General features: G+C 46.9%; 1 protein-coding gene across 3 annotated transcripts; it reads left to right on the top strand.

Annotated features, from left to right (window-relative positions):
• Positions 1-3,379: 3,379 nt before the first annotated feature.
• On the top strand, positions 3,380-25,701 carry Msh5 (mutS homolog 5). Of its 3 annotated transcripts, XM_045157309.1 has the most exons (24): positions 3,380-3,499; positions 3,604-3,727; positions 4,914-4,994; positions 5,137-5,199; positions 7,337-7,458; positions 7,627-7,736; positions 7,964-7,999; positions 9,957-10,039; positions 10,616-10,661; positions 14,971-15,109; positions 15,229-15,291; positions 17,688-17,816; positions 18,070-18,142; positions 20,335-20,444; positions 20,679-20,759; positions 20,993-21,080; positions 21,705-21,894; positions 21,985-22,111; positions 22,779-22,928; positions 23,535-23,609; positions 23,782-23,925; positions 24,126-24,263; positions 24,407-24,480; positions 25,335-25,701. In XM_045157309.1, exons 1-24 carry the CDS (start codon positions 3,380-3,382, stop codon positions 25,444-25,446), a joined length of 2,478 nt encoding a protein of 825 aa, XP_045013244.1. In that variant the 3' UTR covers positions 25,447-25,701. The 3 variants fall into 3 exon arrangements, with proteins under 3 accessions (XP_045013244.1, XP_045013242.1, XP_045013243.1); XM_045157307.1 differs by lacking the exons at positions 7,337-7,458; positions 7,627-7,736; positions 7,964-7,999; positions 9,957-10,039 and having other exon boundaries at positions 23,532-23,609; XM_045157308.1 differs by lacking the exons at positions 4,914-4,994; positions 5,137-5,199; positions 7,337-7,458; ... (1 more) ...; positions 7,964-7,999; positions 9,957-10,039 and having other exon boundaries at positions 23,532-23,609.
• Positions 25,702-25,718: the final 17 nt, after the last annotated feature.

Genomic DNA, 25,718 nt, shown 5'->3' with positions numbered 1-25,718 from the left:
AAAGGTCAGACAGAGCAGTGTGAATGGAGTCCTGAGGGACACCCAAGAAACAGAGGATAGAGGAGGAGGGGCTCTTTCTTTGCCTAGGAGCCTTGACTTTGAAAGTGACCTGAAAAAGCTCCATTATATGTCCCAAACATTCCAGCCTCCATATTCTGCATTTTTCCCTCCTATCCAGTCATCCCTTCTCTTCTACTCACCACTGTCAATCCAACAAAAGACCTACAGTTTCAGGGCTGGAGAGATGGCTTAGCTGCTAAGGTGCCTGCCTACAAAGACTAAGGACCCAGGTTTGATTCTCCAGGTCCCACTTAAGCCAGATGCAAAAGGTGGCACATGTGTCTGGAGTTCGTTTGCAATGGCTAGAGGCCCTGGCATGCCCATTATCCATCCCTCCCTCCCTCCCTCTCCCTCTCCCTCCCTCCCTTCCTCCCCCCCCTCTCTCTCTCTGTGTGTGTGTGTGTGTGTGTGTCTGTCTCAAATTAAAAAACAAAATCTACAGTTCCAGAAAAAAAAAAAAATCATGGTGGCCTGAAAGGACCTGGAAGTAAAACAGGGCTCCTGTGCCTTTAATCCCAGCACTTGGGAGGCTGAGGTAGGAGGATCACTGAGTTCATTCGAGGTCAGCCTGGGCTAGAGAGACCCTACCAGGTGGAGTGATGGATGTGTTGCTGGGAGCTAGCTGTAGTGGTTTCCTCCTGAGGGACCTTCCTCTTCTGATGGTTCTATCCTCCCTGGGGGGGGGGGGGAGAGCTCACCTCTCACTTCCCAGGAAAGAGTATATTTGGTGTTTGGTCCTTTGAATTGCAACATCCTAAAAGGATGTAAAATGATTTCATGAAGTATAGGAATTTGATTATCCCCCAAAATCTGCACCTAGTTCTCCTTTCTATTGACAAGAAGGGCAACATCAAAGCAGCCCATCTCCCCAGAGTCCTCTCTCACTGATCAGTGACTATCAGAAGTTCTGATCCACAGTGATCTCTCTGGAGAAGCGCCAGTAAACACGCCAGCTTTAGTCTGAAACAGTCTTGGCAGCCTCTTCCCTGCTTGTGTTTTCTCCCACTGCGATATAGCCACAGCTTCCTTGACCATCAATCACCCAGCAGTGCCTAATTGGATTTGGGGCTCTGAGGAGGCTGTGCCTGCTATGTCCTGCCTCAGAGAAGCTTCCCTCCAATTTCATCTCGACCTAGCTTTTCAATTTCACTCTTTTCTTCCCTTCATCTGGCTTCTCTTTCCACTTCCTTCCTTTCCCTTCCTTGTCTTGGTAAACCAGTCCCTAATCTCTTCACACCCCAGATTGGAAGGTGCACCCCTCCCTGCCACTCCTCAGAGCTGTCACCAACCTCTGGGTTTCCATAGTTCCATTACTCAACAATCTGCTGAGGGTAACCATTAACCCAACCCTTAACTGCACTTCCCGCCTTTCTCACTCAAGAGAATTTTCCAATCACTGATCAACACAGGTAGGTCACCTCACACCCTGAGGCAGGATCTTCTCATCTCAGCCCACTAAGAATAAAGCTGAGGAGGAAGATGTATTTGGAGGAACTTTTTTTCTTTTGGTATTTTTCTTTTTTCTTTTTCTTATATTTTAAAAATATTTATTGCCCAGTAGTCGCCGCAGACACATGTTTCACTTTGTACATCTGGTTTCACAAGGGATCTGGGGAATCGAACTCTGATCTTTAGGTTTCACAGGCAAGCACCTTAACCTCGAAACCATCTCTTCAGTCCCTGGCTTCTCCCCCTCCCCCTCTTTTTCCTTCAGAAACTTCTCCTTTCTCTTTCTTCCCTCCCATTCAGATTTGTCACCTGCCTTAATATAGGCACTAAATAAATAGATGTGGGGGCTGGATAGATGGCTCAGTAGTTAAGGCGCTTGCCTCCTGGGTTTGATTCCCTGGTACCCACTTAAAGCCAGATGCACAGTGGCACATGAATCTGGAGTTCCTTTGTAGCAGCTGGAGGCCCTGGCGCCCCCATTCTTTTTATCTCTCTGCTTACAAATAAAAATATTTTAAAAATAAAATGATAAATAATTAGATTAAAAATTAATAAATGTCATCTACTATTCTTAGGGGTGTAGCCATATCCCAATAGGCTTACAGGCTTTTGGGGTTTTGGTGTCGTTTTTATGAAAATATGGGTTTTTTTGTTTGTTGTTTTTGAGATAGGGTCTCACTCTAGCCCAGGCTGACCTGGAATTCACTATATAGTCTCAAAGTGGCCTTGAACTGATAGTGATCTTCCTACCTCTGCCTCCCCAGTGCTGGGATTAAAGGTGTGCGCCACCATGCCTGGTTCCCCCATCCTTTTTTTTTAAGTAGGGTCTTGCTGTAGTGCAGGCTGACCTGGAACTCACTCTGCAGCTCAGGTGGGCCTTGAACTCACAGCGATCCCTCTTCCCTCAGCCTTCCAAGCACCATGCATGGCTCTTGGTGTTATTAGGTCTAATTCATTCAGAATTTGGTATAACTGGAATACTTCCACATCTCCTTCAAGAGACAGAAATACTAAATTTTTAAAAAAGAGAGAGAACTGAATGAGACCCTGAAAGGCCCTTTGGGGGTGGTCACATGCTGCACCCAGGAAACATGCAAAGCAGGGATGAAATAGGAGTTTGCCTTCTTACTTCCACTTATTTATTTAAAACACTCATGCAGTTCTTACTTTGTTTGCCAGACATTGTTCTAAGTTCTTTATAAATATTAACTCAGAGGGTACAAATATTAACTGAGTTGCTGCCCCTGGGACGTGTTGAATTAATGTTACTTCTCTCCACTCTCCAGGGAGGGACAAAAAAAAAAAAAAAAAAAGCCCTGGCCCTTTAAGGTCGGCCTCCCATCGCCCCAGATTTTTTTTTCCTCCCAGCCTTGCGGCTTTGGCTGAGCGGGAGACCTCTCCCTCGGGCTCCACCGTACGTCAATCAAAACCCAGAAACGCTGCTGGCTTAGAGACCCGGCTGCTAAGCAACGGCAGAGGGCGGGAAGTTTGAACGTTATAGCACTGCCCCTAAGTGCAAATGGACCAATCAGCGCCTAGGCTGCTAAGAGGCTCCCGGACGTTCCGCACCCGGCGTAGGCTGAGGCGCGCGTTTCACGAGTTCCTGGCGGTTGGCGGCTTGAGGGCCACCGGGTGACGGGAGAGGCGGAAAGGGCGCCACGCGCCCACGGGAGGCCGTGGGGCGTGCGTGGCGGGAGCAGAGCGTGCAGACGCCGCCGCCGTCGTGACGGGAGGGAGGGCCGGCCCGCGCGTTCCCCCGGGTGTCCGCGACCGTCCCCTCGGGAAGCCGCCGCGCGCCTGCGTCCCCGCCGGAGGACCGCGTCGCCGCTGAGCCCCTTCCCCCCCCCGCACCCCAGGGCCTCCCGACCCCATGGCCGCCCTCCGCGCGACCTCGGGCGGGACGCCACGGGGACCAGGGCCGTGGGAGGCCGGGGCTGACTTCCCCGGGAACGCGGGGCACCGCGACGATGACGACGAGGAGCCGGGCCAGGTGGGGGGCGTGGAGGGCGCGAGGGCGCGGTGGGGAGCCCGTCCTGTGGGGCGGGACGACGCCTGCGCACAGCGTCCGAGCCCCGCTGCCTCCCCGGGGTGCAGACCCACCTGTGTGTGCTGTGGAACTCAGGATATCTGGGCGTCGCCTACTATGACACCGGCGACTCCACGGTCCACTTCATGCCTGACGCTCCGGACGACGACGGCCTCACACTTCTCCAGAGAGGTGGGGCGGGAAGCGCCATCGATTGCCCGTGCCCTTGGGAGTGGGCAGGTTAATCTGTAGGGCCTATCTCACTTAATCTATACCTTCCGTTAATCTGGGTGTCTTTTGTCTTCGTTCCCCCTCCCCCCCAAGTAGGGTCTCACTAGCTCAGGAATTCACTATGTAGTCTCAGGGTGGCCTCGAACTCACAGCAGTCCTACCTCTGCCTCCCGAGTGCTGGGATTAAAGGTGTGGGCCACCGCGCCCAGCTGTTTTTTTTTTTTTTTGGTATGTACATGATTACGTGTATGTTTTCAAGTGTGTGGGTGCATACCTGTCTGTGGAGGACAGAGTTTGACATCAGGTGTGTTACTGGAATCTTTGTTCTTCACTTCATTCATATATATATATATATATATATATATATATATATATTTATCCATACATAAATATGTATGTATATGGCGTGCACCACAATGCCTGGCTTATGTAGTATTGGATATCAGACACAGGGCTTCATGTATACTAGGCAAGCACTCTGTCAACTGGATTATATCAGTAAAATCTTGGGGAGAGACAGTCACAAGAAAAGGGGTAATGAAGTCAGGTGTGGTGGCGCACACCTTTAATCCCAGCACTTGGGAGGCAGAGGTAGGATTGCCAGAGCTGTAGGCCACCCTGAGACTACATAGTGAATTCCAGGTCAGCGTGGGTTAGAGAGAGAGACTTATCTCCAAAAACAAAAGAGAAAGAAAGAAAAGAGTTAATGGTTCTCTCAGTCAAAATATATAGATACTTGTGGGATGGAGAGATGGCTTGCCTGTGAAGACTAAGGACTCCAGTTCGAGGCTCGATTCCCCAGGACCCACGTTAGCCAGATGCACAATGGGGCACAAGTGTCTGGAGTTTGTTTGCAATGGCTGGAAGCCCTGGCACGCCCATTCTCTATCTGCCTCTTTCTCTGTCACTCAAATAAAAATGAACCAAAAAATATTTAATATATGTGTGTGTGTGCGTGTGTGTGTGTGTGGCGCAACATGCAAGCAGATGTATGTGTGCAGAAGCAAATATCTGTGCATCTATGTAGGACCTGGAGATTCAAACATGAACTATTAGGCTTCACAGGCCAGCACCTTAACCTTGAAGCCATCTCTCCAGCCTCTGAGATATGTATATATTTTAACTAATTGATCTCTCTTTTTCCAAGTTCTGGATGAAGTCAGCCCCCGGTCTGTTGTTACGAGTGCTAAGCAGGATGAAAATATGACCCGGTTTCTAGGGAAGCTTGGTAAGGAGTGAGTAAAGGAAGGGAAAATCAGAAAATACTAAGGCGTGGAATGTACTTGGAGGCTAGAATTAGATGAAAAGGAGGATGGGACAGTGACATGACTAAGGCTACAGAATGATGGTCCTATCTTTGTCTCCCACAGCCTCTCAGGAGCACAGAGAGCCAGAGAGACCTGAAATCATATTTTTACCAAGCGTGGATTTTGGTATCTCCTTTTTGCTTTGCCAGTCTCCCATCCTAGTGTTTAACCCTTCCTCCTAACTCCATCCCATCACCTGAGACCTCTCCTCAGCCTGTTCTCATACTAAAGCTACCTCCCTGCACCCCATTATTAGTCTCCTCAAGATTTCTTCTGCTCCTTGCTGGGTGTGGTAATGCACACCTTTAATACCAGCACTCTGGAGGCCGAGGTAGGAGAATGGTCATGAGTTTGAGGCTACCCTGAGACTACATAGTGAATTCCAGGTCAGCCTGGACTACAGTGAAACCCTACTTTGAGGGAAAAGGGGGGGGGCACTCTCAGTGACCCTGATGACCCACATGGCACTTTTTTTTTTCTTTTCAAGGTAGGGTCTCAGTCTGTTGAGGCTGACCTGGAATTCACTTTGTAGTCTCAAACTCAGGGTGATCCTCCTACCTCTGCCTCCTGAGTGCTAGGATTAAAGAGGTATGTGCCAACATGCCTGGCTCCACATGACACTTATTACCTATCCAGGTTTACAAAAAGGACATGGGATGTTCTATCTTAGATGTTAGGACATTAATATGCTATTATCTGGTATTAGTAGTCTATCCTGTCGTTTTTGACCCCACACCCACCCCAAGAAAAATTGCAATTCCAGACATTCCTTTCTCTCCTGGGTCATTTATCTTTCTTGGGTTTACTTCCAACCAAACTTTTTTCTTTTTGTTGTTGTTGTTGTTTTTTGTTTTGTTTTGTTTTTTGAGGTAGGGTCTCACTGTAGCTCAGGCTGACCTGGAATTCACTATGTAGTCTTAGGGTGGTCTTGAACTCATGGCGATCCTCCTACCTCTGCCTCCCAAGTGCTGGGGTTAAAGGTGTGCACCACCATGCCTGGCCCAAACATCTTTATAATACATAAAGGATCAAAAGAGGGGCTGGAGGGATGGCTTAGCAGTTAAGGTGTTTGCCTGCAAAGCCAAAGACCCAGGTTCGATTCCCCAGGACCCACATTAGCCAGATGCACAAGGGGGCGCATGTATCTGGAGTTCGTTTGCAGTGGCTGGAGGCCCTGGTATGCCTTTTCTCTCTCCCTCCCCCTCCTTTCCTCCCCCCCCCAATAAAATAAATATACTAAAACAAAATAAAAAAAGGACTGAAGATGGCTCAAGCCCGGCACTTTTAATCCCAGCACTCAGGAGGCAGAGGTAGGAGGATCACTGTGAGTTTGAGGACAACCTGAGAATACAGAGTGAATTCTAGGTCAGCTTGGGCTAGAACGAGACCCTATCTTGAAAAACCAAAATGAAAAAGAAGATGGCTCAGTGTGTAAAATGTATGGATTCCTAGCATCCATGTGAAATGCTAGGGGTGGATGGCACTGGCCTATAATCCCAGCTCTGAGGAGGCAGATATGGGAAGATCACTATCATTTGCTGGCTGTTGAGTAAAATTGGGTTTAAAGAATGAGGTGGAGAATGGGCGTGGTGGTAGGAGGATTGCTATGAGAATGAGGCCACCCTAACACTGCATAGTGAATTCTAAGTTAGCTGAACTAGAATGATGTCCTACTTGAAAAAAAAAGGGGAAGAGTGGCTGAGATGACATCTGACATTAACTTCTGCCCTCTACATTCCAGATGTCTCTACCTCCACCTACACACACACATTAACATACATTCATACACATACATAGCATGCAAAAAAAAAGAGAAATTGGGAATCTGAATTTTTTCTTCAAGATAGGGTTTTGTACTAACTATCCTCTGCTGACCTGGAATTCACTATGCAGTCTCAGGCTAACCTCAGACTCACAGCAATTCTCCTACCTCTGTCTAACAAGGGCTAGGATTAAAGGCATGTGCCACGATGCCCACTCTCATTATTATTATTTTGAGGTAGGGTCTTGCTCTAGCCCAGGCTGACCTGGAATTCACTATGTAGTCTCAGGGTGGCCTTGAACTCACAATGATCCTCCTACCTCTGTCTCCCGAATGCTAGAATTAAAGACATGTACCACCATTCCCAGTAGAATCTAAATATTTTGGTTCTTATTTCAGCTTTGATTAACTGTCTGTGATTTTTGACAAGCCATATTATCTCTTTTCATGTTAGATCAGAGTGAAAAACCTGGGCTTTGTCTCCCTCATTCCCATAAATAGGTCCAGAGATATGCAAACAACGTCTCCTTTCTGGAGACTACTCCTTCATCCCCGAGTCCATGACAGCCATGGAGAAAGTCCTCTTCCTCTCCTCCATTATTCCCTTTGACTGCCTCCTCACGGTGAGCTGCGTCGGTGAGCTGGGAGTGAGGGCTGAGATGCAGCTCCCAGCCTTAGGGCTAGGTTCTGTACTGTACTGGCCCATTCTTGGAAAATAATAGTTTCCCCTTTTGTATCCAACTTCTGGGACATTGAGCTTTACCCAAACTGCACTGCTGATCCCCTTCCAGGTTCGAGCACTTGGAGGACTGCTCAAGTTTCTGTCTCGGAGAAGAGTTGGGGTTGAACTGGAAGACTCTAGTGTCAGCGTCCCCATCCTGGGCTTTAAGAAATTTGTATTGTAATTTGATTCACTGTAACCTCAAACAGTGAACTGGGATTGGGAGTTGGGGATGGGGAGCAGTGCCCTAACAGGTGATGTGTGTTAGAACACAGGAGAACCTGAGGTGCTGGGAGGGAGGCTCTGAGGAGAATATTGGGAAAGTATTCAAAAAAGGGAACCAAGAGTTGAGTTCTGGTATGAACTCATACCCCAGCAGCCTTCTCTTTTGTTGTTTCCTTCCTCAGGACTGATCTGGTGAGCATAGATCAGGACACTTACAGGTGAGGTGGTGGAGGCAGGCCCCTCTGATTTTTTTTTTCTTTTTTTTTTTTTTTTGAGGTAGGGTTTCACTTTAGTCCATGCTGATGGAGAATTCACTCTAGTCTCAGGGTAGCCTTGAATCACAGTGATCCTCCTACCTCTGCCTTCCAAGTGCTGAGATTAAAGGCATGTACTACCATGCTTGGCTGAGAAAGATTACGTTTTTAAACTTTGTTTTTGTTTTTCGAGGTAGGGTCTCACTCTAGCCCAGGCTGACCTGGAATTCACTATGGAGTCTCAGGGTGGCCTCGAACTCGCAGCAATCCTCCTATCTCTGCCTCCTGAGTGCTAGGATTAAAGGTGTGCACCACTATGCCCGGCTTAAGAAAGATTACCTTTAATGCTTTATTTGAAAGAAAGGAAGAGAGGGAGAGGATGGGCATGCCAGGGCCTGTAGCTGATGAAAAAACTCCAAATGCATGCTCCATTTTATGCATCTGGCTTACATGTGTCCTGGAGAATCAAACTTGGGTCCTTTGATTTTGCAGACAAGTGTTTTAACCATTAAGCCATCTCTCCAGACCCCCACTTAAAAAAAAAAAAATTACTAGAAGCAGAGAGAGAAAGGGTGTGTTAAGGTCTCTAGCCACTGCAGATGAGCTCCAGACACATGCACCTCCTTCATCTGGCCTATGTGAGGCCTGGAAAATCGAACCTGCATCCTTAGGCTTTGCAGGCAAGTGCCTTAACCACTAAGCCATCTCTAGCCCTTTTAGTTTGTGTGTATGCACATGTGATGGCATGGGTATGGAAGTCATAGGACAACATGGGTTATTTCTCCTTCCACCTTATGAGATAAGGGCTCCTGTTTTTGTTTTTCAAGGTAGGGTCTTGCTGTAGTCCAGACGGACCTGGAATTCACTTGGTAGTCTCAGGGTGGCCTTGAACTCATTCATGGTGATCCTGATCCTCCTGCCTGGGATTAAAAGTGTGTGCCACCATACCTGGCATGACTCCTGTCTTCATGTTTGTTTTGTTTTATGTGTCTGTGTAGAGTATGTGTGGCATGTGCATGTGTGTTTGCAGTTGCATACTGAGACCAGAGGAGAACTTCAAGAGCCCTTTCTATTGCTCATCTGCATATTTCCTTGAAGACAGGGTCTCCCCCAACCAGGAGCTGCCATTTCACATTATCACACCTCAGCAATTCTCTGGTCTCTGTATGCCCTCCCACTGCCCTCACCCCCACCTGGGGTTACAGACAAGCATGGCCACACCCAGCCCTTTACATGGGTGCTGGGGAGTTGAACTCAGGTGGTCTTAGGTCCTCTCATGCCCTAATGTTCAGCCTCAAGCTCTCTCAACCACTGATCCACCTGTGACAGCTCCAGCATCACTTTGCTTTTCTAAAAGGGGAAGCTGGGGTACAGAAAAGATCAAGATGAGCTCAAGAGGATGTCCTTAGTCTCTAGTTTATTGTCTCCATCCCCAATTCCCTTTTCCATAAATAGAAAACAAACCAAGTTATAGGCTGGAGAGATGGCTTAGCAGTTAAAGCACTTGTCTGCAAAACCTAAGAATGCATGCTCAAATCTCCAGGTCCCACATAGCCAGACACACAAGTGATGCAAGTGTACAATATTGCACATATGTCTGGAGTTATTCACAGCAGCTGAAAGGCCCTGGCATGCCCTTTCTCTCTGTTTCTCTCAAAAATAAAATAATTAGGGCTGGAGTGATGGTTTAGCAGTTAAAGCACATGCCTGTGAAACCTAAGGACCCAGGTTCAATTCTACAGGTCCCATGTAAGCCAGATGCACATGGTGGCACATGCATCTGGAGTTCTTTTGCAGTGGCTAGAGCCTCTGGTGTACCCATTCTCCCCTCTCCCCCCATCTCTAATAAATTAACTTTTAAAAAATAAAATAATTATTTAAAAAAAAAGTTACCCCAAACTCCTCCATTTCTCTCCAACAGTGTTCTGCAGATTTTTAAGAGTGAGTCACATCCCTCAGTGTACAAAGGGGCCAGTGGGCTGAAGGAGGGGCTCAGCCTCTTTGGTAGGTGTGCCCCAGTCTTTACCTCACACTAGAAAAGCAGTTGGCTCCAAAATGGTGTCTCAGCATCTCCCCTCTTTAGTCCCATTGTCATGTCTCACACCAACCTAGCCTTCTTAATTGTGTTTGTACCCACCTGAACCTGAGAGCTCTTCATACTTTGTAAGCTTACTGTGTCATCTGCAGTCATCTATGACCTTTCCTATTCTACTAACCAGGGCTCTGGTAGGGATTTTGGGATGCCCTGTGGGCAGAGGAGAGTTACATAACAGCTTTGATTTGCATAGTTTTAATCTGAAGCCTCTGGTTTTAGGGTACATTAGGGACAGGGCTCCAAATGTCCGTGTCTTTACTTGAGAAGTGTCTAATTTTTACATGTGTATACTGGTCTCTTTGTGTCTTCACTACACCTGTTATTTTTCTGTCTGAGTGTCCATCCCTTGGCCCATCTCCAGTATGATAAGCTGGGCCCAAATTTGTTGCCAGGTCCCAGCTTTGGCTGCCTTTGTGTTCTGTAGCTGGACTCCCAGGCCAGCCTACCTTGTAACGAGTTCACTCCCCACCTCACATCCCCAACAGGAATCCTCAACAGATGCCGCTCTAAGTGGGGAGAGAAGCTGCTCAGGTAAGTCTCAGAGTGCAAGAGTTGTCTACACAATATATACTGACACGTGCTAATAGTCTGTAGGCCACCACACACACACCCCGTTTGTAACCCCATGTAGTTGCTGATAATTGTCTTCATGCGGTCAGTACAGATTACATATGTATATCCATTGAGGACAGACTTGCACACATATGAAGAGCAGAATGCCACAAGGCGTGAATACAACACAAGATGATATAATTAATTATACATAAAAATAATAGAAGTGAATCTAGCTCAGGTGTAGAACGCTTACCTAGTGTGTGCAAGACCCAGTGTTCCATCCCTAGTCTGGCGTGAAAAATAAAAAAAAAAAAAAACCCATCAGAACAACAAAAGATCATACCACATCTCAAAACACTTCCCAAAATTGAGCTATTTAAGTAGGGCATGTGGTAGTGCATGCCTCTTGTAATTTCAGCATTAAAAGGCTGAGGCATGAGTATCAGGATTCAAGGCCAAGAAAACCCCACAAAGCTATTCACTGATCACTTCCAAGTCTATGTCTAGTTCTGAGTTCCATGTGTAATGTATTTACATACCATTGACACCTGTGGTTTTCTACCTCAGACTTCAAACAGCAGACATCTACCTGCCATCTCTTGTTAATGCCATTGCTGGCAGTTTAGTGCCTCAAGTTATAACTCTTGGATTGATGCTCTCCAAACCCCTCCCCCTCATATTCAGTTATTGGCAAATACCTCTGGACACAATGCTGCCCTGAAATTACTCTCAACCATCCCTTTCTCCCTCTTTCCACTGCTTTAATTCTGGATATCACCTTATCTAACCTGGAACACTACATTTACCTCCACACTAGCCTCTGCCTCTAATCCCTTCTAAAATACCTGCCATCCCAACACAAGGTATCGGAGCCTGTCACTCCACTTTAAAAACAAAACCCAGCTGGAAGCTGGGTGTGGTGGTGCATGTCCTTAATTACAGTACTTGGGACGCAGAGGTAGGAGGGTCATGAGTTCCAGGTCACTTTGAGACTACGTAGTCGGAATGAAAAGCAGACCCTACCTCAAAAAAAAAAAAAAAGAAAAAAGGAGGACTAGAGAGATGGTTTAGCACTTATGGTGCTTGCCTGTAAAGCCCGAGGACCCATGTTCAACTCTTCAGATCCCATGTAAACCAGATGTACAATGGTGAAACAGGCACAAGGTTGTACATGCCCCCCAAGTTGTGCAAGTGCCTGGAGTTTGATTGCAGTGGCTAAGGCCCTAGCACCTCTATCCCCTCCCTGTCTTACTCAAAAAGTAAAAACCCCATAAGTAGTAACAGTACTGGCATGCTTTCCAAGTACTGCAGGACGAAAATTGGCATGTTTGGTGGTATGAAGTTGCTGAATAATGTTCAGGATCCTTTTCATTCACTTGATTTTAATTTGCATAGTTACTGCTGCATCCATCCTATCTTCTAGTTGTTTAGGAACATTGCCATGTATGGAAACACATCATGTTAATTCTCCCCTGTCAAAATTTTATATCTTGTCAGGTGTGGTGGCGCACACCTTTAATCCCAGCACTTGGGAGGCAAAGGTAGGAGGATCACTGTGAGTTCAAGGCCACCCTGAGACTACATAGTGAATTCCAGGTCAGCCTGATCTAGGGAAAGACCCTATCTTGAAACCCCAAAACAAACAAAAAAAACCCACGTTTTTATATCATAGCTGGGCATGGTGGTATGTGTCTTTTACTAGCACATGGGAGGTAGAGGTAGGAGGATCGTTAGGAGTTGGGAGTTCGCAGACAGCCTGGGACTACAGATGAGTTCCAAGTCAGCCTGAACTACTAGAGTGAGACCTTACCTCAAAAAAAAAAAAAAAAAAAAAAAAAAAAAGCTAGCTGGGCATGTTGGCAAGCAGTGAAATAATAAATACAATGTTAAATTAAAGAAATACAATCAGCTGGATGTGGTGGTACACACCTTTAATCCCAGCACTTGGGAGGCAGAGGTAGGACGATTGCCATGAGTTCAAGGTCACCCTGAGACATCAGTGAATTCCAGTTCAGCCTGGGCTACAGCAAGACCCTACCTTGAAAAACAACAAACTTCCATACCCATGCCAAAAAAAATTATATCTATCCTCTAAAGTTCAAAACAACTGTCACCTTTTTGGTAAAGCTTTTACAGGTTCACATTTGCACCCTCCTTGTGCTCACACAGTGCCATGTGTCCACTATCACATCAGGTTAGAATTAGCAGACAGCAAATCAGCTTGTCTTCGTACCTGTAAACTCCAGTGCCATTCCTGCTGTCTCAGTGCCTGTCACATGGCTTTGTAGGTGAAACAGCGAGTGGCCACCTGAATGCAGCCATGCTGGTTCCATCATCCCTCTCAAGTACTTATCAGGCCCAACCCTGCTTAGCTTCCAAGATCAGAGAAGATTGGGCGCATTAAGAATTGTATGGCTGTGGCTGGAGAGATGGCTTAGCAGTTAAGGTGTTTGCCTGTGAAACCAAAGACCCCGGGTTTGATTCCCCACGACCCACGTAAGCCAGATAGATGCACAAGGTGGTGCATGCGTCTGGAGTTTGTTTATAGCAGCTAAAGACCCTGACGTGCCCATTCTCTCTCAAAAGAGTTGTATGGTTGTAGACTGGTCCCATCACCTCTACACACAGTGGTAGCCTTTGTTAGCCTTTAGGTACACAATCCTTTCCCCTCCTTACTGCTCCACACCATACAGTGTTTATATTCTCGGACTTAATTTAGGGTGATCTGAAGTCTCCAAGTAGTAGATGGAGTAGTTTAATATCCCACTCATTCTCCAGAGCTTCCAGACCTTTAATCTCAATCAGGTATAGGGGTTTGTTTTGTTTTGTTTTCAATTTATTTGCAAGCAGAGATAGAGAAGAAGGACAGAGAATGGGTGCACCAGGGCCTCTATCCACTGCAAAGAAACTCCAGACACATGTGCCCCTTGTCCATCTGGCTTACGTGGGTCCTGGGAAATCGAACCTGGGTCCTTTGGCTTTGCAGGCAAATGCCTTAACCACTAAGCCATATCTCCAGCCCTGTTTTTTTTTTTTTCTTTTGAGACAATATCTCACTATGTATCCCTGATTGTCCTGGAACTCACTATGAAGGACTACGCTATCTTTACACTTGTGGTGACACTCCTACTTCTGTCTCCTGAGTGCTGTGACTATAGGGATGAGCCACCATGCCCAGCTGGGTGGGAAAACCTTCCCCATGTAGTAGAGAAATAGGTTAAAGATAGGGTTGGATGATGGACTAACGACCTTGCCAGCATAAAGTGGACAGTGTGCTGAGATAACTGCATATCACTGTATTCTCTAAACACTGTCCTGACAATCTGGAAAACAGTTCAGGGCCCACATGCACTTCACATTAGTGTGATTCTGGACACGTTGCTAATCCAAGGGCCTTATTTCCTCAGCTATGAAGGTACGGTATCTGGTTTGACTGCAGTCTCCCATTGCATTAAAAGAACAAAACAGGTGGGCATGGTGGCACATGCCTTTAATCCCAGCACACAGGAAGACTCAGTGGAAGGACTGCTGTGAGACTGAATTATAGGTCAGCCTGTTTACCTTGAAAAGCCAAAAAAAAAGAATTGCAGGCTATAGGTATAGCTTAATGGTATAATGCTTGGTTAGCATTCATGAAGTCTAGGTTCGATCCTCAGCATTGCAAAAATTAATACACAGATGAGAAATAAACTGTAGGTTTATCAATCCACATGGGACAAGTACTTTCATCAGAATAACACAAAAAGATGAATCTTTATGCTATTATCCAGGGATACATTCACAGCTAAATATAGATATGCAAACTCATACTGACTCAGCCACAGAGAGCTATAGTGTTGGCACACAAATACCTCCACACACTGCTCTCTCTCTAAAATATTGACAAGCTCTATCACATAGCCACATGGGATAACACATGGTCATGTCTATCAAAACCATGATATCCAGATACAGTTATATTTGTATCCAGCAATTTTCAGTACTTACATGTAAACATATCCACATAGACAGGACTCTGTGGCCAGTACGTTCTTATAGCAGGTTACAGGTTCATACATCACAATCCCTGGGTACTTCCAAATACACGTTTTGGAAAATTAGGAATGACATAATGGGGCTGGAAAGATTGCTCAGTGGTTAAAGATGCTTGCAAAGCTTGCTGGCTTGGACTCAGTTCCACAGCCACCCACGTTAAAGCTGGGTGGGAATAGGTTGGCAGTGGCAAGAAAGAACAAGATAGAACCAATGTAATTTCTAATCTTCCTACCCCAACCCTCACTTCAAGGCTGTGGTTCACACGTCCAACTCAGGAGCTGAGGGAACTCAATTCCCGTCTGGATGTCATTCAGTTTTTTCTGCTACCCCAGAATCTGGACTTGGCTCAGATGCTGCATCGGCTCATGAGTCACATCAAGAATGTGCCTGTGAGCCCAGAATTGGAAGCAGGGTGGTGGGGAGGGAAGGTGAGGGGCTCAAATTGGACTTTGGCTTTGAGGGGTTATTGGATACTAGATGGAAACTGTGACTGTCCCTTTGCTTTTAGCTGATTCTGAAACGCATGAAACTGTCTCACACCAAGGTCAGCGATTGGCAGGTCCTCTACAAGGTAAGGCCTCCCTTTTTTCTTGAGTGAAGGTCTCACTATGTGGAATCGAACCTGGTCCTTTAGCTCTACAGGCAAGTGCCCTAACTGCTACGCCATCTATCCAGCCCCCAGTTTTAATTTTATTTACTTATCTGAGGGAAAGAGATAAAGAGGCAGAGAGAGAGAGTGAATAATGGGCATGCCAGAAACTCTAGCCACTGCAAACGAACTTTAGATGCATGTGCCACCATGTTCATCTGGCTCAAATGGGTCCTGGGGAATCAAACCTGGGTCTTTTGGCTTTGCAGGCAAGTGCCTTAACAGCTGAGCCACCTTTTCCTCCCCATCTTTAGTTTTTAAGGCAGGGTTTTATGTAGAGCAGGCTGACTTTGAACCCTAAGGATAACCTATAACTTTGAACTTCTGATCTTCTTTTTGCACCTCCCAACTGCTGAAATTACAGGCATGTGTCACCACACCTGTTTTTAGGGGTGCATGGAATTGAACCCAGTGTTTTGTGCATGCTAGACAAACATTCTGACAACCAAAATATATATCTAGCCCTAATATCATCGATTTACTTTCAGAATCACAAGTTCTCACCTCCTGTATTTTTATTTTTTATTTTATTTTTTTTTTTGTTTCTCAAAGTGTGGTCTCACTCTATCTAATGCAGGCTGACCTGGAATTCACTATGTAGTCTCAGGGTAGCCTCGAAGTCATGGTGATCCTCCTACCTCTGCCTCCTGAGTACTGGGATTAAAGGCGTGTGCCACCATACCCATCTGATTCTATTTTCTTAATATTGTATTATTTCACTATTTGTAGGTAGCTTTTTATGTTTTTGTACTTTAAGATATTCATTGCTTTATTTTTTACTTATTTGGAAGTGAAAGAGGCAGATTATATGGATATTGAGAGGGAGGGAGGGAGGGAGAGGGAGAGAATGGGCATGCCAGAGCCTCTAGCTGCTGCAAATGAACTCCAGACACATGTGCCACTTTGTGCATCTGGCTTTATGTGGGTCCTGGGGAAATGAACCTGGGTCCTTTGGCTTTGCAGGCAAGTACCTTAACCACTAAGCCCTTTCTCAAGCCCCCATTTTTTCTTTAAATATTTCCTCCAGCTACTGGAAACGAACTCCAGATGCATGCGCCACCTTGTGCATCTGGCTTACATGGGTCCTGGGGAATAAAACCTTGGTCCTTGGGCTTTGCAGGCAAACTTAAGAAAGGAGGGATGGGCTGGAGAGATGGCTTAGCAGTTAAGGCACTTGTCTTCAAAGCCTAAGGACCCATATTCGATCTTCAGATCCCACGTAAGCCAGATGCACAAAGGTGATCCAAGCAAAAGGTCACACATGTGCAGTAGGTGGCACAAGCACCTGGAGTTTGATTGCAGTGGCTGAGGCCCTGGCTTGCCAATTCTGTCTCTCTTGTTCTTGTTGCTGTCTCTAAACAAAAAAGAAAAGAAACAGAAATCGGCCTGGAGGCCCTAGTGTTCCTGTTCTCTCTCTATCTGCCTTTCTCTCTCTCTCTCTCAAATAAATAAAAAAAAGAAAAAGAAAAAGGAAGAAATACAGAGCTCTTTCCTAAGCAGGTAAGCATGGGTTTAAGAACCCACTAGAAAGAAGGAAGAAGGAGTGAGTACAGAAAGTGGCCAATGAGAAGACAAAAGTAGGATAAAGTACCTTATATCATTCTATTGATTTTTTTTAATTCTTGAAATAACTTCAGACTTAAAAGTTGCAAAGGGGCTGGAGAGATGGCTTAGCAGTTAAGGCATTTGCCTGTGAAGCCTAAGGACCCATGTTCAACTCTCCAGAGCCTATGTAAGCTTGTCACACAAAGGTGAGGCAAGGTCAAACATGCCCACTAGGTGGCCCAAGCATCTGGAGTGCAATTTCAGTGGCTGAGGCCCTGGCACGCCAATTCGCTGTCTTTCATTCTCTAAAAGAAAAAAAGAAGAAAAAGAGAGCCAGGCGTGGTAGTGCACGCCTTTAATCCCAGCACTTGGGAGGCAGAGAAGTAGGAGGATTGCTGTGAGTTCGAGGCCACCCTGAGATTACATAATAAAATCCAGGTCAGCCTGGCCTAGAGTGAACTCCTACCTCAAAAACCCAAAAAATAAAAAAAAAAGAAAACAGTTGTAGAGATTATAAAGTTCTCATATAACCTTTTATCTACCTTCACTTAATATTAACACTCTACATAATCACAGAACAATTACCCCATAGGGGAGAACTGAGGATGTAGCTCAGTTGGTACAGTACTTGACTAGCATAGTTTCCCCAGCACCATAAATCCGATGTAATGACCTGTATTTGTAATCCTAGCACTTGGGAAATAGAACTGGTATGTTCCTTTCTTCAGCCCATCTGGGTGGGGCCCCCTTTTCTTGGTACATTTTTCCTATAGACCGTGTATAGTGCCCTGGGCCTGAGGGATGCCTGCCGCTCCCTCCCCCAATCCATCCAGCTTTTTCGGGACATTGCACAAGAATTTTCTGATGATCTGCACCACATTGCCAGCCTCATTGGGAAAGTGGTGAGTGGACGGGGGCAGAGGAGAGGGATGGTGGTGGAAAAATGAGAAGGGCTCATGTCTGGGGAATAAGGTGTAGGCGGCAGGGAAGAGAACAGCTGGGTAACTAAAGAGCAGGATGGAAGAGGAGGTGTCTGAAGGATTGGCATCAAAGTGGGACTGCAGAGGAAATGGGGGGAGGAGCAAGGGGTGCCAAGAAACAGGACAGAAATGGTAGTGGGTGATAAGAACCTGGGTTTCTTGTCTGTTTCTTCAGGTGGACTTTGAGGGCAGTCTCACTGAAAATCGCTTCATAGTCCTTCCCAACATAGACCCTGAGATTGATGAGAGTAAGTGTGGGGGGTGAGATGCTGTGAACCTAGCAGGGGCACAATTCTCAGCAGGCAGACACCAAAGCTGGGGCACTCTCTCTCTCTTTTTTTTTTTGGTTTTTCGAGGTAGGATCTCACTCTAGCCCAGGCTGACCTGGAATTCACTATGTAGTCTCAGAGTGGCCTTGAACTCACAGTGATCCTCCTACCTCTGCCTCCCGAGTGCTGGGATTAAAGGCGTGCGCCACCATGCCCGGTTTGGGACTCTCTCTCTCTTTTTTTTTTAGTTTTTTTTTTGTTTATTTTTACTTATTTGAGAGCGAAAGAGAGAGAGAGAGAAAGAAAGAGGCAGATAGAGAATGGGCTCGCCAGGGCCTCCAGCCACTGCAAACCGAACTCCAGATGCGTGCGCCCCCTTGTGCATCTGGCTAACGTGGGTCCTGGAGAATCAAGCCTCGAACCAGGGTCCTTAGGCTTCACAGGCAAGCGCTTAACCTCTAAGCCATCTCTCCAGCCCATGGGGCTCTCTTAACAATCAGAAGAATTGATTTTTTTTGTTGCTATTATTTTTGGATTTTATTTTTTTAATTTTTTAAAAATATTTATTTGGCTTTTCAAGGTAGGGTTTCACTGTACTCCAGGCTGACCTGGAATTCACTCTGTAGTCTCAGGGTGGCCTCGAACTCATGGTGCTCCTCCTACCTCTGCCTCCCTAGTGCTGGGATTAAAGGCGTGAACCACCACCCAGCTTTATTATTATTTTTAAAAATTTATTTTATTTTGTTCATTAGAAACAGACACAGAGAGAGAATGGGTGCACCAGGGCCGCTAGCCACTGCAAATGAACTCCAGATACATGCATCACTTTGTGCATATGGCTTATGTGGGACCTGGAGAATTGAACCTGGATCCCTAGTCTTCGCAGGCAAACACCTTAACCACTAAGTCATCTCTCCATCCCCTTTATTATTATTTTAAACATTTCATTTATTTATTTGCAAGCAGAGAAAGAACAAACTCCAGATGCATGTGCCACTCTGGCTTTATATGGTCCCTGGGGAATTGAATTGAACCTCGGATGGCAGGCTTTAGTAGCAAGTGCCTTTAATAGCTATAGCTGAGCCATCTCCCCCGGCGTTTTTCCTTTACTTTCCTTTCTTTTTTTTTCAAGATAGAGTCTCACTCTAGTCCACACTGACCTGGGATTCACTATGTAGTCTCAGGGTGGCCTCAAACTCACAGTGATCCTCCTACCTCTGCCTCCCGAGTGCTGGGATTAAAGTCATGTGCCACCATGCCTGGCTCCATTATGATTTATTTAAAAATATTTTTAGGGCTGGAGGGATGGCTTAGCAGTTAAGGCGTTTGCCTGCAAAGCCAAAGTTCGATTCCCCAGGACCCTCATAAGCCAGCTGCACAAAGTGGCACTTGTGTCTGGAGTTCGTTTGCAGTAGCTGGAGGCCCTGGTGTGCCCTTTCTCTCTGTCTCTCTCAAATAAATAAATATATATTTGTTTTTGGTTTTTTCAAGGTAGTGTTTCACTCTAGTCCAAGGTGACCTGGAATTCACTATGTGCTCTCAGGTGGCCTCAAACTCATGGTGATTCTCCTACTTCTGCCTCCCGAGTGCTGGGATTAAAGGCTTGCACCACCATGCCCAGTCTAAAAATATTTTATTTAAGTTTTTATTTATTTGAGCCAGGCTTGTTTAATCCCAGCACTGAGGAGGCAGAGGTAGGAGGATCACCGTGAGTTTGAGGCCACCCTGAGACTACATAGTGAATTCCAGGTTAGCCTGGGCTAAAGTGAGACCCTAGCTCTAAGAAAAAAAAAAAAAGAAAGAAAGAAAAGAAAAGAAGGCAAAAGAATAAATATTTTTATGTATTTGGTGCTAGAGTCCTTTTTTTTTTTGAGGTAGGGTCTCACTCTAGTCCAGGGTGACCTTGATTTCATGGCAATCCTCCTGCTTCTGCCTCCCAAGTGCTGGTATTAAAGATGTAAACCACCACATCTGGCTTGGACTTTACCTTCCCTCCCTTCCCCCAAGGTAGGAACTCTAGATGCATGAGCCACCATGTGCATCTGGTTTATGTGGGTAGTGGGGAATCAATCCTGGGTCCTTAGGCGTTGCAGACAAGCATCTTAACCACTAAGCCATCTCTCCAGCCCATGGACTTTATTTTTGATACCATGGGTCTTCTGCCCTCATAGAAAAACGAAGGCTGATGGGTCTTCCAAGTTTCCTCACTGAAGTTGCTCGGAAGGAGCTGGAGAATCTGGACTCTCGCATTCCTTCCTGCAGCGCCATCTACATCCCTCTGGTGAGAGCAGGATGGTGGGTGTAGCCTCCAGGAGTCTCAGGAGACAGTAGGCTTATGAAGGACAAAGGGTAGATAGGAGAATGTGTGCAGATCTGAGGAGCATGAATACTTTGTGGTGAGTTTAGATCACTGAGTGAGGGATAGAGCAACCGTACAGGGGGCACCTGGGCTTCCTCTGGAGAGAAATCATGCCCAGTACATTGCTCTGCTCTGTCTCCTTCTCACTCTCCCCAGATCGGCTTCCTTCTTTGTATTCCTCGCCTGCCATCCATGGTGGAGGCCAGTGATTTTGAGATTGAGGGACTGGACTTCATGGTAAGGCCCTTAACTCTGGAGAGGGTGATCAGCAAAAGGATGAATAGCTGAAGGACAGGCCTTCCCACCAACACTTCCCAACCTGGGGTCCCTGTAGCTTAACTCTGAACTTTGTCTTCTCAGAGACAGAAGAGGGAACTCAGGGTGGGACCGTGGGCATGAGCTAGAAGGGGCAGAAGGAGAAGGGCCAAGAGAATTTAAAAAAGCCCTCCACTTTGGATGCTTGTTCCCAGTTTCTCTCAGAGGAGAAACTCCACTATCGTAGTGCTCGAACCAAGGAGCTGGATGCACTGCTGGGGGACCTGCACTGTGAGATCCGAGGTAAGGAGCCAAAGGCTCCGTGTGTGTGTGTGTTTGTGTGTGTGTGTGCGCGCACATGTGTGTGGGTTGGGGGAGTGGGCATCTCTAACTGGCTGTCCATGCCTTGAACCCCCCCCCCCAAAAAAAAAAACATTTGCAGAGAGAGAATGAGAATGGGCACACCAGGTCCTCTTGCCACTGCAAATGAATTCCAAATACATGTTTTGCTTTGTGCATCTGGCTTTATGTGGTACTGGGGAATCAAACCTGGGTCTTTATGCTTCACAGGCAAGTGCCTTAAATGCCAAACCATCTCTTCAACCCACTGTTATTTGAGTGTCCAGTGTGGAAGTCAGAGGACAGCTTCCCAGTGAAGCTTTGCCTGTCCATCTGATTTGAGGCAGGGTTTCTTACTCTGATTCTCGCTCTGTTCTTCTTTGCTTAACTTCAGCCTCCCATCTTGCAGTCAGCTTTACTTTGCTGGGATTACAGAAACCTGCCATGGCTTCAACATTGGTTAGGGATTGAACTCCCAATATTCCAGCTTGAGCCATCACCTCAACTCTTTTCAGGTCTTTCTGTAGACCTCTCTCCTTCATTTTCCTCTGGGACTGACCCCAGCTCCCTTCCCTTACCTACTCACAGACCAGGAGACCCTGCTGATGTACCAGCTTCAGTGCCAGGTGCTGGCTCGGGCAGCTGTCCTGACACGTGTGTTGGACCTTGCCTCCCACCTGGATGCACTGCTGGCCCTTGCCAGTGCTGCCCGGGACTATGGCTACTCAAGACCCCGTTACTCTCCTCAGTTCCATGGGGTACGAATCCAGAATGGCAGGTGAGAGGAGTGGGGACATAGATACAAGGTGCCCAAAGGATCACTCATCTGGATCCACAAACCATGCAAATATCTCTCCATTCACCACAGACATCCTCTGATGGAACTCTGTGCACGAACCTTTGTGCCCAACTCTACAGAATGTGGTGGGGAAAGAGGGAGGGTCAAAGTGATCACCGGACCTAACTCCTCTGGGAAGAGCATATACCTCAAACAGGTGAGGGCCTCTGGCATCTCCCCATACCCATGCCACCAGCTCAAGTCCTCTGCTCTCCCACCTCTTGTGCTGTTCTTACTCTACCTAAGGAAGAGCTGTGTTCTGTTAGATCTTTCCATGGCCTTAAGTCCCTTGACTACCTCTGAATAAGCTCATACTATTCCCAAGTATGCCTCTACCCACTCTTGACTGATTCTATTCAGACTTGGGAGGAGGGACAGTGTATTCTATAACCTTGTCTTTTTTTTTTTTTTTTTTTTTCCCGAGGTAGGGTCTCACCCTAGCCCAGGCTGACCTGGAATTCACTCTGTAGTCTCAGGGTGGCCTCGAACTCATGGCAATCCTCCTACCTCTGCCTCCCAAGTGCTGGGATTAAAGGCATGCGCCACCACACCTGGCTTATAACCTTGTATTTTATATTGCCTTTCTCTCTCTGATCCTTCGTGTCCTCAGCTGAGACCCACTTTTTTTTTTGAGGTAGGGTCTCACACTAGCTCACGCTGACCTGGAATTCACTATGTAGTCTCAGGGTGGCCTCGAACTCATGGCGATTCTCCTACCTCTGCCTCCCAAGGGCTGTGATTAAAGGCGTGCACCACCATGCCCGGCCAAGACCCACTTTAGACCATACCATCAGGCCCCATGGCCTGTTTCTTCCCTTATCCAGGTAGGCTTGATCACGTTCATGGCCTTGGTGGGCAGCTTTGTGCCCGCAGAGGAGGCTGAAATTGGAGCAGTAGATGCCATCTTCACCCGAATCCACAGCTGCGAGTCCATCTCCCTCGGCCTCTCTACCTTCGTGATCGACCTCAACCAGGTGAAAAGTAACAGAGTGTTTGTGCGTGCTGGATAAGAATAATAGGGAGGAGCCTGGTGTGGTGGTGCAGCCTTTAATCCCAAGGGCAGAGGTAAGAGATCACCATAAGTTCGAGGCCACCCTGAGACTACATAGTGAATTCCAAGACAGATTGAGTAGAGTGAGACCCTACCTCGAAAACAGAGTAACAGGGAGGGAACTGTATGTACCCATGAAGATGCTCATTCCCTTTGCTGCTATCCTCTCTACTTGGGGGCAGAGGAAGTAACACTTGACATTATTGTCTTATATTTATTGATTTTGTGTGTGCACATATGCTCACACATATGGAGGTCAGAGGACAGCCTCATGGGGGTCTGAGCTCCACCTTCTGAGGGTCTCATGCTGCATAGCAAGAAGCTTCAGATTGCAGCTGGCTTTACCTGGGTGCTGGGAAATGAACAGGGCCCCACCACTGCAGTTCCTGAAAGTTTGTTTTGTGTTGAAACCTCAGTAGATAGCAAATGAAGCATCAGTGGACATGAAGCCTTCCACACAGCCACCTGGGGCAGGCGGGCCGAGTATGACAGGCCTTGAATGCTAATGAAATTCCCTCATGCCCAGCAGGTGGCCAAAGCAGTGAATAATGCCACTGAGAGGTCTCTGGTCCTTATTGATGAATTCGGGAAGGGAACTAACACGGTGAGAGGAACTAAGGAGAAGGGAGGAAGGCTGTGAGAACAATGCTGAGCTTGCAGAAAAAACAGGGACATGTGGGCAGAAAATAGAGAGTTTGATAGGAGGAAGTCCAGGGCAGGTGCAGAGGGATCCATGGGTGCCCTGACTGTACACCCTCACTCTGCTGTCTGGGCAGGTGGATGGACTTGCGCTTCTAGCCGCCGTGCTCCGAAACTGGCTGGCACTTGGACCCATATGCCCCCACATCTTTGTGGCCACCAACTTCCTGAGCCTTGTTCAGTTACAGCTACTGCCACAAGGGCCCCTGGTGCAGTATCTGGTGAGGAAATCAAGCTAGCTCCTGCAGACTCCAACCTGTTTCCCAGAGGTGGGGACTGGCCCATCCACTAGGTCATAGCTCCCTGAACATAGGGACCATGTCCCCTCCTTCTTTGTCCCCACAGTGGTTGGGGATTCCCCAAGCCGTTTAGAGCAGATAGCCGGATGACTGACACACTGCCCCTCTTATTCTCTTTTAAGACCATGGAGACTTGTGAGGATGAAAACGACCTTGTCTTCTTCTATCAGCTTTGCGAAGGTGTTGCCAATGCCAGTCATGCCTCCCACACAGCTGCTCAGGCTGGTCTTCCCAACAAACTCATTGCTCGTGGCAAAGAGGTGATGAGATCCTGTCCAACCCTTCCACTGTACCCACTCCTCTTGGAGCTCTGGCCTTCTAAACCCACAGGATTTCTGACCCGGATTTCTCTTCTCTTCCCCAACATACCTCTGCCACCCCTCCCACGTTCCTCTTGTCCTAGGTCTCAGACTTAATCCGTAGTGGGAAACCCATTGAGCCTGTGAAGGAGTTGCTGAGAGAGAACCAAATGGAAAAGTGAGTGCATGGTCCTGTCTCCACTCACCAGTGTCTTCTACATCTGCCCCTTTCAAGGGACTTAACCAGCCTTCCTCTAGCCCACATCCTTCACAGACCCATTACTTCAAACCATGTGTGGTTAGTACCTATGATCCCAGCACATGGAATACTGAAGCAGGATTTTGATTTGAGGCCAGCATAAATTCCACAGAGCTATAGAAAAAAAAAACAAAACAAAAAACATCAGGGCTGGAGAGATGGTTTAATGGTTAAGGCACATGCCTGCAAAGCCTAAGGACCCCTGGTTTGATTCTCCAGGTCCCATGTAAGCCAGATGCACATGGTGGTGCATGCTTCTGGAGTTCGTTTGCAGTGGCTAGAGGCACTATTGTGCCCATTCTCTCTCTTGTCTCAAAAAAAAAAAAATCTTAAAAAAAAAAATCAAGGCCAGGTGTGGTTGCACGCCTTTAATCCAAGCACTTGGGAGGCAGAGGTAGGAGGTATGAGGACACCCTGAGAATACAGTGAATTGTAGGTCAGCCCAGACTAGAGTGAGACCCTATCTTGAAAAACCGATCAAACAAAAACATAATACCCTGGCATGGTAGTGCACACTTTTACTCCCAAAACTTGGGAGGCAAAGGCAGGAGGATCATTGTGAGTTCAAGGCCAGCTTGAGATTACATAGTGAACTCCAGGTCAACCTGGGTTAGAGAAGGAGACCCGACCTAGAGTGGGAGGACACCAGTAGCAGCGTCACCATTACTTCTGAAATCTGTCTTTGGTCACGGGCTTCCTTTCACACTCTAACCCTGCTCCTGCTCTGGGGCTCCACCAGTTCTCCCACAGCTCTTACCACTGTCTCCCTGTAGTTGCCAGGCACTGGTGGACAAGTTTCTGAAACTGGATTTGGAAGATTCCAGTCTGGACTTGGACGCTTTCATGAGTGAAGAAGTGCTGCCTGCTGCCAGCGTCATTCTCTGAGACCGTCTTCTGCCCTCAACAGCCACCTGAGACTCTAGGGCGGCTGGACCTCCATTTCCTTCCCTCGAGTCAGAGTTCTATTTGCGTAGAAACATTTTGTGTTTGTTCCTCCAGATAGCCTCACTCTAGTTCAGGCTGACCTTGAACTCACAGCTGTCCTCCTACCTCTGCCTCCCAAGTGCTGGGATTAAAGGTGTGTACCATCACACCCAGCCAAAACTTGTTTTATATTAGGAATAAAGTTAATCTGGATTATGTCATTGTTTCTTAGG

This window comes from Jaculus jaculus, chromosome 8, assembly GCF_020740685.1.
Source record: "Jaculus jaculus isolate mJacJac1 chromosome 8, mJacJac1.mat.Y.cur, whole genome shotgun sequence".
Taxonomy (NCBI): domain Eukaryota; kingdom Metazoa; phylum Chordata; class Mammalia; order Rodentia; family Dipodidae; genus Jaculus; species Jaculus jaculus.
The sequence above is the reverse complement of the archived record's forward strand: the minus strand, read 5'-3'. Positions and strand labels throughout refer to the sequence as shown.

Excerpts from the sequence above, each read along its gene's own strand:
- Msh5 (XM_045157309.1), top strand. The coding sequence starts at position 3,380 with ATGGCCGCCCTCCGCGCGACCTCGGGCGGGACGCCACGGGGACCAGGG. Across the intron at positions 7,737-7,963 it reads GGCTTTAAGAAATTTGTATT|GACTGATCTGGTGAGCATAG; the intron begins GTAATTTGATTC and ends TTCCTTCCTCAG. Across the intron at positions 22,929-23,534 it reads TCGTGATCGACCTCAACCAG|GTGGCCAAAGCAGTGAATAA; the intron begins GTGAAAAGTAAC and ends CATGCCCAGCAG.